This window comes from Syngnathus floridae, chromosome 3 (assembly GCF_059516105.1).
Source record: "Syngnathus floridae isolate MCC-2025c chromosome 3, RoL_Sflo_1.0, whole genome shotgun sequence".
Taxonomy (NCBI): Eukaryota; Metazoa; Chordata; class Actinopteri; order Syngnathiformes; family Syngnathidae; genus Syngnathus; species Syngnathus floridae.
In genome coordinates, this window is record NC_142415.1 from 15,036,500 (window position 1) to 15,049,228 (window position 12,729).

Sequence of the window (12,729 nt, forward strand, 5' to 3'; positions counted from 1 at the left end):
CTGACCACAAAGAATATGCTGATTGATATCTGCAGCTTTCTGTTCCTTCTAACACTGTCTGCAGACTTTAGAAATGATGAGTTATGAAAAACTACCATCGCTCTGATTTTACCAAACAGGTTGAGCAAGAGCTATAGTGGCATTTCATCAGCCAAATTACATGAATAGCAGCACGCAGTACAACTTTTCATCAAGGTTAATGACTTTATTTTGTCACATCAATAGCACAGTTAGTGTCACCATCAACCACAGCAGCAGTGGGAAATCTCAGTCGAGATGGGTGTCTATTGATAACAGTAAAGGACAAAAACGTCCAAATAGTGTACCACATGTCCACTCATCTCATATATGTAAAAAAAAAAAAATCTAGACAAAAAAATTGTAATTTCAAAGCAATGCATTTTAGGCTACTAGGAGGCAATGCAAACACACACAAACAGTCATGTTTGCAGAAAAGCACCGATTCATGAAAATAATTCTGCAGTTTAAAGCGTGTATATTTTCTTTTAGTGCACAAAGATACATGTCATTAGCTGCTTTATTGCTATGGCGTTCACATCCAAGCATGTGTAATGTCGACTACAGTGTGTGCAGCGGGTGCATGTGCTCCTCATGCAGATATTCTTCATAGTTACGTATCACTTCTCTGGATTTGTTTAACCTTTCAGTGTATGTACTCAAAAGTGAAGTTCACTTGTGACCTCTTTCAAATGACAGCAGAACAGAGCAGATTGTTCAAATAAAACATGATTGGCAGGACTCACATCTGTTCTGTACTGCTAAATCTTCCTTATCACATGGTCCCAATGAAACGCAACAAGCTAGTTTTCAATGTCTTATGTGGATCTGCAGTAGCTTGACAAAAAATAAAGAAAATATTTAAAGCACTACTAAGTTAACTGCTGTTTTTATTTTATTTTTGTACTCATTTTACCGTGCGCTTGTTGATTTTTAGCTGACCCCCAAGCTCGGTTTATTATGTGTTGTTGATTGTTGTGAAAGGCTGATTCAAATAAAAAATATGCTAGTGTTAATATCAGTTAGATTTTGGAAGTGTTAACTGAATACATTATTAGTTTCTGCTTAAAAAGAGGTTCTGGGGAAAGACAAAAACAAGGAAGCAAAACCCCAACTATTTTCTGTTCTCTGACAGGAGGCTCACTTTCCTCCACACAGAACAATGTTACAACTAAAACTGCTACTCTGGTGATTAAAAATATACTCTAATGATCAATTAGAACTTAAATATAAAATCTGCTAAATATCCTTTCCTAAATCAATAAAAACAAATTTGTCGGTATTGCTTTGTAAGAATTCACAAGAAGCCACGAGGTTTAGAAAAGAGGCTGCACCCTGTAAAACAGCATTTTATGTAAACTGATTTCTTACTTAGAGAAAACAAATCTCAAATGTCACAATAATGCAAATGAGTTTTTTTTTTGGTAACCTGCTTGAAAGCGTAAGTACGTTTTTTTCAGTAGGGAGATCTTCCACTTGGTATTTTTGATCGGAAAAATAAACGTGTTGTTTTGTTTCAGTTCATTTGAACACTTGTAGGGAAATTTTGATGACGCCCACCAGTTAAAAGAAACTGTCTGCACATTTTCTGTGTACAAGTAATGAGCAGGGAGAAGGCATGCTTCAAATAGTGTTTTCTTCCATCACAAAAATCCTGTGCAGTCACTTCATTAGGTACACCTCTACCATCGTGTTAAGCAGGGGTCGGCAAACATTTGTGTAAAATTATTTCCTACAATTTTGAATTGTATTATTTATAATAAATCACTTGACCATTTATTTAATGAAGTGATTAAATAAAAACATTATGTACTCAATTTTAGGCGACAAGGGCTAAATTGATGCAACAAATATTTCAGGGATTTTGATCATGTCAGTGGGCCAGATTTAACAACAAAAAGGTCCATGGGCCACAAACTATGTCTTTGGTGAATTTTCTTACTTTCTTCACTTGGTAAATTATTTAATGATACTTTCTTTTAATAAGACAGAGGTGAGTTTGTTTACCTGCTAAACATGTTTTTAAGCTTCTGAGGAAGACTACAGGAAGTGGCTGAAACATGTTAAGCAGGTAAAAAAAAAACTAATAATAATGTACAAATAATGTACAGATAAGGTTACCAAAATACTAGAATTTGTGACACATCCATTGCAGGTGTACCTAATGGTCAGTGAATGCTGTTGATTTCATCTTTCTTACACCGCCCTCTCTCTGCTGTCCACCAACTGGACCATTTGTTTTCTGGCGTGGGAGATGATCGGTGTGAGTGGCACAATTGGGGTGCTGGGTGTAGTAGCACTAGCAGGGGTTGCAGCACCTGAAGTGGACGCAGCAGGCGTGGAGGCGGTGGGTGTGGAGGCCGCGGGTGTAATGGAACCAGGGGTCCCACTCGGGGTCGCGCGTGGAGTCGTGCCCGGCGTAGCAGGGATGATAACAACTGGGGCCACACTTGGACTCACTGTCCCAGCTCGAGATTCCGGACGCGAGGGAGATGGGACGAAACGAGCCTCCCTGATGCGGTAGGGGCTTCGGTAGGTGGAGATGGGGGACAGCTCAGACCCCCAGCCAAGGTAGCTTCCAGTGGAGGGAGAGGGTGCATCTACACTAAAATAGGAGGTAAGGTTAGGATCTAACGGCGTGGATGCTTTCTTCTCTGGGGAGTTGATCAGGAGAGGGGAACGACGTTCGGGTGACCAGCCGGGGGTCTTGATATCCAGAGAAGCGGCTGAGGACGACTTCTCGGTCAAGGTGCCGGCATTACTGTCGATGTGGCGCAGGCTTCCCGGTGGGGGAGGTGATGAAAGGGTAGGTGAGCCATAAATCGCACTTTGAAACTCTTCCTCACCTGTCAAAAGGACACATACAACATATGTTGTTAGGAAATAGGAACAATTGATAATATCATAAATAGCTCCACTTGTGCTTCTGTTGACACAGCAGTCTGTGTTTTTAATCATGTTGTATAGCAACAAACCTCTATCCTCTGAGTGTGGAGCACTGAAATCCTCTGTGACCTCTTCAAGAATGGCCTCATGAACTGGGATGATCTCTGGAACCAGTTTGATATCGTGGATGGTTGTGGGAGGAGCTTTCCTCACAGGTCTGGCTATGACATTGGTAAGAGCTGGCTTTGGTGGTGGTGCCACCTCTCTCTCCTGGAGAGGGCACACAGAGCAAACCTCAACATTATTATGCTGGATAATATTTTCATATTCCCTTGTATTGGATCTTTTTAGATAGGTGTACTCAATGAAGTAGCCACTGAGTGTTTAATATGCCTTTCAATGGGCGACTGCTGTTTCTCATGGTAACTGAAGCATTACCTGTGGAACTGGGATCACCTGAGGTGGGGGTGGTTGAGGAGCTGGTTGTAGCTTCTGAGGAACCTGAGGTGGGACACGTGGAGCCTGATGGGGGAGAAAAAGAGGAACTACAATAGCAAACAATATAGTACAAAGTGAGCATTTGTTAGACGCTGAATATTAGGAAGTAGCTGAATTGGACAATTTTCAAAATGGGGCTAGGGTGAGGTTACATTGGGACTTTTATAGGCATTTTTTTTTTACTGTTTTCATGATCATTTTATTTTTCCTCAACACAAACATACGTTAAAATCGACTGCTGTTTTTTTCCCCCTTATGCTCTTATTAATAACCCAGCCGATAAATGTCAATCAAATGTAAAACACACAGAAAAGGAAAATGAATAGGTGTAATTAAGGCGTAAATTTGACTGGAATACTCAAGCCAGCCAAGACATTAACAAACCTGCGGTACACGACGAGGTTCATTGCCATAGTGAATCTCTTCACACAGACCCATGAGTCCAGCCAGACCGCCTTCTCCGTAGAGCGACCAGATCTTGGGCACGTCCCCTGTCTTCAAAGCCAATCGAATCAGCAGCCAGTGATGATGCCTCCAGCCCTCCCACTGGAGCGGGAGCTCCATAAGGGTTCCGCCTCCTGATTTGAGTCACAACCCCAGGCATAATGATGAACAGCTTACTCCCCACTGTGTATGACTGATTGGTTAATTGAAAGACCAAACAGACCAGACAGTGTTGCATGACGATGGAAAGTAGGAGTGACTTTCTCCTCCAACGAAAGTATGGATCCAGTCTCCATGCAGGCGCCGCTGATCCCCCGACGGCGAATGCTCTGGAAGATCTCAAAGGATTTGGGGTGGAGGAAGCGATAGTATAGCACCAACGAGATCACACCTACAGACGAAACGATGAACGTAGATATAAAGCATGAGAAGCTTGCCGATAAAATATAAGAAGGAAATGAAACTACTGACAGGCACTTAGCAGGCCTCACCGATAAGGAAGCTGCAGAGGACTGCGGCTGGGATGGCCACCGTATCCCACGACACCATGCTGAACAACCAGGACGAGGCCAGCAGGAGGAAAATGTTCTCTAAAAACATTACCTGAAGTGGAGAATGCAAAAGAATTGGTCATGATTTGAACATCCCTTCATCCGCCCATCCATCCATCCTTTCAATAGTAATTTTCCTCATTAGCATATCAAAATCTGCCTTTATAAATAAATCAGTTAAAGTTTGATTGATACCATCACATATACATTCATAAAAATACACACATAAGCACATCCGTGCACACAAGCACACACACAGAGTCACATACCAGATAGAAGCCAGCCATTCGGAAGCGTGACGGGCCGTACTTCACGTTGAGGAAAAAGAATATATGAATGGCTCCAAGAATCAGATTGAAGAGTCTCCATCGACTAGTTGAACGGATGATGTCAGTCTGCTGAGAAACCATCCAAAATGTTGTCCCCAACCAGTGCACACCTGACGCAATGAACAAACAACCATTTTGTGAATTCTTGACTGAAAACATGATGTCAATCATGTCGTGTTTACAAAGTACAAGATATGATCAATAAAGGATATCTCATAGCTTGCTAGCCAGATACAGTGAATGCTCGCCTGATTAACTCACCTATAACGCCAAGAATCCACTGTTTGAAGACCCGTGTGAAAAGCATGAGTACGCCGAATCGAGACCCCAACATACTGACCTGCGCACACACAAACATACAGAGTCAAGTACACACCTGTAGTTGGCAAGGCATGTATTTTGTCAGGAAGGCACTAAAAAGTGTTTACCCTCCACAGGAGTCGACAAAAGATGGATGCAGGGGTCATTTGCAGGTGTCCTGGTCTGATGAGATGACATGCCCGGGCGTACAGGACCAACGCCCAGGCAAGAGATAACAAACACACGGCAAAACACACTGATGCTGGAAGACGAGAGAGAAAGACAGGAATGAGGTGCCAGAAAATAAGACATATATGGCGACATAATCAGATTATATTTAATTCATCTGAGAAACTGTTGATGAATTTTGGTGCTTATGTTTTGGTTAGCAATCAGGTTCAAATGTCCTACTTGTCTTTGCTTTGTTTTCTTGTTTTTATTTGCCATGTAGCACTTTGAGATTCCTCCGAATGTAAAGTGCGTTCCAAATAAAATTTATTATTATTATTTATTGTGCTTTGCGTGTGAATCTAGATTTATTTATTTATTTTTGTTTGTTTGTTCTTAGTATGAGAAAAGGGAGTAGCGTAACATTATCTTCCCGACCTGGAGATTTGATGCCTATATCAGTGCAGATGAGCACGTAGGTATGGAGCAGTGTTTCGGGGAGAGTGACCACCAAGGCCTCCAACAGGCGCAAGGCAGACACGTCGGCCTGCTGCATGATCTCGCCATACACGTCCATGTCTGAAAGATGCATACACTCCCACAACCTGCCAAGGCCGCACACACAATACATACTGTGTAGCCATCATATGCATGTAAGTATGTACAGTGGAAAAAGATCAATGGTGCAATACCAGCTTTTTACCCGGTAAAAAAAAACACTTTCCATAACCACTGCACATTTACTAAACACAATTAACTTAAATTAATGCACACCCCACCTTTTGAAAATACCCAAGTGCAGTACGTGAGTCCAGGTGAGAGACTTTCTGCGAATTTTTCCATCTGAGAGGTACCACAAGTAGCTGAGCCACTGTGGACCCCAACCTGGAATACACACAATATAAACTAATCAATCCAGACCAGCCTTATCTCTATCTCTATATCGCTCTATCTCGTTTACCTGGTAGCAAGAAGAGTGCGGTGAATCCAGCCAGATGGGCATAGCAGTAGTTGTGACCCACCCATAGATAGTACACAAAGCAGTAAATCACTGGGGGAGGAAAAAAAGGGAAAATAACATGATTATGCAATGGGCAGACAATGTGAATACGTTTGAGTCAGTTGAGTATCTTTAGATCTAAAGATTCCAGTACATGCTTACCAATGCGTCTCATGACTGTTTTGTGTGGCACTACTGATTGTTGATTACAGTAATTGTGAATTTCTTTGAGCATTAACAATTGTCATAATAACATCAATAAAAATAATAGTCACAGTAAATCATCATATGACCTCTGCAATGCTCTTCATCCCAACTGAGAAGCTACACAACAGTTCAGCCTCCCTCCTTCCCCTCACACATGAAGTCCCAAACCTTCACTATACTGCTTCGTGAGTCCCAACCATAACAGGGCCCCATCCTGGGGTACGCCCATCCCCTCCATCACCCTGCCCCAAAAACAGGTCGTGTAGGAATGTTGCATCATGCTCCTAGAGTCTGCATTTTTTATTGTCGAATACATGACATTTGGATGGTGCGGCATGGAAGGGGTTAAGGCATGTGGCATGAGTCTGCACTTTTGCTCTGATGGGATGCATGCAGGGTGTAGCAGCATGCACTGCTGCAGTCCGTGACGTCACAGAGCAAGCACAACTTTCACTGATAGTTGCACCAATAATCCACACCATTTTTTGCAACAGTCAATCAGAAATTATGTCCCATAACTAGTCTAGATCATTTGTTTCAGCAGGTTAGTGCATGTGAGTGTTGCATGCATGTCCCGTGTGTGTGTGTGTGTGTGTGTTTGTGTGTGTCCCAGGTAGGACTCACGCGCTGCCCTCTCCGCGACAATAAGGACTGCAGTGAAGAAGAAGACACAAACTTGGCAGCAGGCCACACAAGAGCCTCCGTGGCTGGCAGGGCCTGAGTAGTCCCTCATGGCGGACTCCCACAGACACACACACTTTGCTCCGGAACAGCCAGACTAGACCTGGTTGCGGGTTGGCGGCCCGCAGTCTTTTTGGTCCTGGCAGAGAGAGATGGAGATGGGAGGGGGGGGGGCTGCTGATGCTGCAGAGCCCGTGCTCACTTGGGCTGCGCGCTCCCGACTCTGCCGTTAAAGAGACAACAGCCATGCAGCGGGGAAGAGCATACTTGACCCCTGGACTTGTTTTTTAAATCCATTTTAATTAAACTTTTTCATTCTATTTCATGTTTTCATACAAGGGAGACGTGAGGAATGCACAATGGCGTGAACTGAAGTTGGTTTATCGCATTTGAAGATATGGTATTACACATTTTTGCCTCATGAGGGCGCAACATTACAAATTTTGTGTTCAATTTTCCCCCCTCAGAAATAGGATGTAAGCACGAGGAAAGGAGGGGAGGGTCTCATTTCAGCTTTTATAAAGACTTCCAAAGACCAACTAAATGTATGAAAATATATTGCTGCACCAATTAACTGAATCTTTGTAAGAGGTTTTGATACCAGTATTGGATGTCAGGTGTACAGCACCTATTATAATGTTCCAGTGAGAAGGAGTGGGGGGAGAGTATGAAAATCCTAAGGGCCTCTTTATCTTTAGTGACTGGGGGCCTAAAAAACATTTTCATTCAAGTGGTTGGGTGACTTGGGTCAAAAGTGATATTTCCACTGCCTTGGCCCCTGTCAGTGACAAAGACTGCATCATCAACAAATAGGTTAAAGATCTCTGCTGAATCACGTGTACAAGCAATAGACTCTCTTTCTTCACGTATGCATTCTCTTCATTTAAGGAATGCAACACATAAAACAGTAAAAGCACCAGAATCACACCATCATGCCCATTGTTTGCTTTATCAACTTTCAATGGATACAAAAGTTGGAATAAGGAACATGTGTATTCCATAAACTAACACATTCACATCCCTTATATGTATACAAAAGCACCATTTAAATTGTGTTTCAAACACAAAATTTATGTTAGTGAGCAAATGTATGAACAGATCATGATGGTCACTTTGTCCATTTGTGGTCACACGTTCATGAGTCCTCCGTTGCTTTGTGTGTCTTTCTTTGAATTTCTCTTGCTTACCTTTCATTCATCGTTCAGTGTGTTTTGTCAGTAATATCTGTTTAGGCTCTGAGTGACTGTGCTGATGTCTGGCTGTCCGTTCATCCAGATTTCTCTCAGGATCCTTTCTCGCTCCTCTAGCCGCTGGGCCTGGTCCAGTTCTAATATCACACACGCACGCACGCACGCGCACGCGCACACGCACGCACGCACACGCACACACACACAATGAGCATCAATTCACATCAGCATCAACTTATTTCTGACTACTGCCACATGTTTCTACTTTTAAGAATTCAACCTTTGCTAAACAAGGAAAGGAGGGAGCCTAGCTAAATGCACACAATGCAAAAAGCCATGCATGAGCTAACAGTCTGTGTTGTTGTGTTACATTCCTGAACACAAATGGTGAGGCAACACATAATACATATAATATAATAATACTCATTGGTATGTATTCTTCATCCTCTGCGGAAAATAGCTAATATTACTGGAGCTTAATGCACATATTTTTGAGCGTGTATGTAAAATACCCTCAGCTGATGTAAACATGCCGGCATGCAGCAAGGCCCTCTCAAAGCGTCTGCGTCTCCGTGATGACATGTCAGTCGTTTCATCCCAGTCCTCGGATTCGCTGTCCCCGGCCGGCCCGGTGACCTCTGAGGGGACAACAGCCATGCTGTCCGGGTTGGCGTCGACGTGCTGCTGGTGGTGCTGACAGACGTGATGGTGACGCTTGTGGCGATGATGATGGTGATGTCGATGGCGAGGGTGTTTACTGTTGCCATAGTGACAGTCGGTGCGACAATGTATCTGGAAGACCACGGCACAGAGCGTGACAAGAAGACCGACAGACACTCCACCCAGAAACACCAGAGCCGTCCTCTCCGGTTGGTCTGACAGAGAAAGATCAAACAGACAAAACAGCTTTCAACGCATTTTCCAATTGGCACAAAGGGCTCGATTAGATATGTGAGAGGGAGGGCTGCGCCACTGTGAGTAGTCAGAGCTAACTTCAGTCACGGCAAATCAAAGCGACCCGTTTCGTTCCCTTTAAATGTATCCCACTAGATTCTCGTCATTGTGACAGCACATCAGCGCCCTCACCCCTGAATACACACATTGTGCATCAGAATGTTTTTTATATATAATTATGTTGCTTGAAGCCACTAAAACTACTGAACATTATACACAATGAACAAGCCTTTATTTTTTTTTGGGTCACATTGAAAAAGAGAACAAAGAGATACCTTGTATATAGTCACAGAAGATGCGGAGTACATTGAGACTTGGGCATAACCCGTACATGTAACGTACCTGTGATGAAGGTGTAAGCTGCTAGTATGTTGCTAAGCAATGCCATCTCCTTGGAGACCACTATCACATCCGCGCTGGTGCTCTCTGTGGTCTGTGTACTCATCACTTCACAGGGAGTTGATCTTATTGGAATCTTCTTCAGTCCTCATCGGAGTTCTTGTACTCATCTCTTCATAACAGGAAGAAATGACAGAAGACAAAGAGAGAATGGTTTCAAAGCATTTTAAAAGCACAAATTTACTGGACACAACATTAGGTACATTGATCTAGTTTACGTGAAGCTGCTGACTGTAATATCACAAAGAATCAGAGGTGATTTTATTGCTCACACCTATCAAATGACAAAACAACATATTGACTGACCTAAAGTTAATGTGCAGCTGAGAATGAAGAAATAAAGAATCCATGAGGAATTTAAACTGCTTAAGACAGCATTATTGTATCAAAGTTTATGTTATGCTCCTGAGTAGAAAAATGATGAAACACTCAAAGACCCAATTGATTTGATTACAAAGGGAGATCTCTAATTAAAAAATGTCTTTATTGAGTGAATGGATCTCATTTATCTTGAAATTAAACAAAAGGGGGCAATAAAACTAAAATTGCGAGCAGAAAGTCATAATGTGAGAGTGAATGAGATTCTGTGTCATAAGTATGGGAATCAAAAAGGATGTCCCAAACATCATACGTGTGTATGTGTGTGTGTGCGTGTGTGTGTGTGAGAAAAAAAACTATTCATACTGTACAGTACTCCTTATTTGCCACTTTATTGTGTCAATCCAACCAGAGGATACCCATTCACCCAATCTTACTCCAATTTTGGCCAAATTATGAATCATCTGAGCCTGAACTGTATTACATGTGCAACCATGGGCCAAGTAACATGCACGTTTCAGACATTCATTTGCACTTCAGGCACATTTTTCTGTGTTACAAGAATGACACGTCTGCCTGGTGTCGCAGCCATGCACACACACTCATACACACACCACTGGGACTCAAGACGACACAAACATGGACGGCGTCCTCAGAGCGATGTCAAATTATTTGGCTGTCGAGGTGGTTTTGGGATGTTGAGTGTGAGTGCTGCAGGACGTGGATGCCCTTCTTTGCCTGAACCCTCCCCCCTCAGAGACATTTGACCATTTAGGTTGGTGCTTGTTGGAGCAAAAATCAAGGCCACCCTGCTAACAGAAAAAGCTTTGGAGGCTGAATCCTTTTTGTATTGAAGATTGGAATACACTCATACAATCCCCCCCAAAAAATAGCAGCAAAATAAATTGCAACATTCCAGTTACGTATTTAGATGATTGTGAGGCACAAGGCCAGCAGACAGCTCATTAATAGATAGCAACAGAACTTGTTGACAAAGCCTCGACCATTCCGCTGACTGGACTTCTCATTAGGTACGGCAGTTGCACAATGAATCATTTAAAAAATCTATTCTGATAGTTACCATTAAGAAAAAAAGAAAAGCAATGTAATTTCATTACTTTTAATTACTTCTTGATTACAATGCCAAATATTCTAAAAGAAGAAGAAAAAAATATCAATACCATGTATGTATATATCTCTGGATTTGGTCATTTTTGAAAAAATGTCATTTTTCAGGAGAGCCAGAATACTCCATATTTTTTCAACGATTAACATTGCATCATCAAAGAGAGCAAGCTTTTCTCAATATTTCAAATTGGTTCATAATTCATAAAAATAACACCCCTGCCTGACAGTATACAAGTAGATCCAGGGGAAATATATGGAATTTACCAATTTGTGAGGTTGCGACCCGACGCCAGCGAGATGCAGTATTTGATTGTTGTTTTCTGTCCTACGAATATTTCATACGCATGGTTTTGAAATGCAAGGGGAAGTCTGAGCACCTGGAACTCAAATCCAAAATAACTGTGTCTACTAATTACTTAGTCCCTTGCTAAGTAGCTTGATATCGTGAACATGAAACTCAAATTAGCCTTCCCCACTGACAACTATGCCATCAGGTGGCATGTCAGACAACTGGTACTCAACTTTGTTCTCAACCATTACTGCTTCATAATAAGAATTTATTGCACTTATGTACATTATATTATATGATATTGTGTGTTAAAACTTTTCCCTGAAAAAAGTATGACTTCAATTCTGTAAACTTCATCCGTTAAAATCTTTTTATTCTCATTAGTCATTAAAACCTAAAAAATAGATTTTTAATGACAATAAATGTACTGATGTCTGTCCTGACTATCACATCTTTTATAAAAAAACAGTTTGAATCATTTTTTGTAACATCCCTGTTGATTCATTTTAAACATTTCCAAAGCCTTGTGTTGAACTTATGATAGAAGGGTGACATAAATGTGAAAATGAATACTGTACTACCATTTGTACTATTACTTAAAACCTTGGATGAGGTCAACACTCCTAAGCAGGTTGATGATTTAATGCCTTGCTCAAGGGAACCATGTCAGATTATTCAGGTCCACAGAGGGATTTTGAACCTTGGATCCTCATGTCCCCAGGCCAATTAAGTCCTTGTGCAGAAAGCCATTGCTGCTCCAACCAAACAAATCAAGCTGCTAAAACAACAACAACGAAATGTTCAGCGCTCGTGTTAGTTCCGTTCTTGTCTTTGTTAATTAAAAGCAATTAAAATTCACGCTGACATTTATGCTAAGGGACTTTCCTTGCACAGTCTACAAAGTGATCTTGTTTCTATGTGTGTGGTTCAAACAAACTGCGTGTGTGTGTGTTTTTGCATATGAAGCTGATGTTAATATAATGTGACATTGGCCTTTCCCTCCTCAGCACGGTTACACTTTAACATGACCTGCGGAGCACGAGGGAGACAGCATGCACGGCAAAACACAAACAGCATGGGAAGATGGACATAATGGGAGCATGGGGTGGAGGCACGAAATCATTAAACAAGGTGGAAAAAGTGATGGAGTAGTATTAACGATGAAAAAGGAGGAGGACTTACACTTACGTTTCCGTGCAGCCAGCATCGCTTGGCTCCTTTCCTTCTCCTGTTTGCCTGCGTCTGTGCTCCTCTCTGTATTGAGCGCCACTCCTCCCCTTTCCTCTTCCCTGTGTCTTACTCCTGCCAAAAAAACGAATAATAATCACCAAAGCTAGATGTTCTCTTGCTGCCTATTGGCAAAAATAAATAA

At 42.0% G+C, this 12,729-nt stretch overlaps 2 protein-coding genes across 15 annotated transcripts in view; both read right to left on the reverse strand.

Annotated features, from left to right (window-relative positions):
- Window positions 1–184: 184 nt before the first annotated feature.
- xkr5b (XK related 5b) lies at window positions 185–8,404 on the reverse strand. 2 transcript variants are annotated; one of them, XM_088372101.1, is made up of 14 exons: window positions 8,270–8,404; window positions 7,026–7,221; window positions 6,156–6,245; window positions 5,974–6,079; window positions 5,633–5,799; window positions 5,155–5,288; window positions 4,988–5,066; window positions 4,667–4,836; window positions 4,338–4,449; window positions 4,070–4,237; window positions 3,787–3,980; window positions 3,361–3,426; window positions 2,994–3,174; window positions 185–2,864 (listed from the first exon to the last, which is right to left on the reverse strand). In XM_088372101.1, the coding sequence occupies exons 2-14, from the start codon at window positions 7,132–7,134 to the stop codon at window positions 2,215–2,217; spliced, it is 2,226 nt and encodes a 741-aa protein (XP_088228227.1). In that variant the 5' UTR covers window positions 7,135–7,221; window positions 8,270–8,404; the 3' UTR covers window positions 185–2,214. The 2 variants fall into 2 exon arrangements, with proteins under 2 accessions (XP_088228227.1, XP_088228226.1); XM_088372100.1 differs by having other exon boundaries at window positions 3,343–3,426.
- The window catches only part of eva1ab (eva-1 homolog A, regulator of programmed cell death b), a 155,999-nt gene continuing 151,282 nt past the window's right edge, over window positions 8,013–12,729 (reverse strand). For 11 of the 13 annotated variants that reach the window (XM_088372107.1, XM_088372104.1, XM_088372110.1 and 8 more), the window contains 4 exons: window positions 12,540–12,659; window positions 9,566–9,734; window positions 8,782–9,144; window positions 8,013–8,409 (listed from right to left, as the gene is read on the reverse strand). In XM_088372107.1, the coding sequence (XP_088228233.1) occupies window positions 8,297–8,409; window positions 8,782–9,144; window positions 9,566–9,668 (579 nt within the window). In that variant the 5' untranslated portion in view covers window positions 9,669–9,734; window positions 12,540–12,659 and the 3' untranslated portion in view covers window positions 8,013–8,296. The remainder of the gene's footprint in view (window positions 8,410–8,781; window positions 9,145–9,565; window positions 9,735–12,539; window positions 12,660–12,729) is intronic. The other 2 variants (XM_088372109.1, XM_088372105.1) reach the window with 1 other exon arrangement.

Coding starts and splice junctions, on each gene's coding strand:
- xkr5b (XM_088372100.1), bottom strand. CDS start 7,134: ATGAGGGACTACTCAGGCCCTGCCAGCCACGGAGGCTCTTGTGTGGCC. Junction 4,238..4,337: donor CCTCTGCAGCTTCCTTATCG/GTGAGGCCTGCT, acceptor TTTCGTCTGTAG/GTGTGATCTCGTTGGTGCTA. Junction 3,427..3,786: donor AACCTCGTCGTGTACCGCAG/GTTTGTTAATGT, acceptor CTCCCCCATCAG/GCTCCACGTGTCCCACCTCA.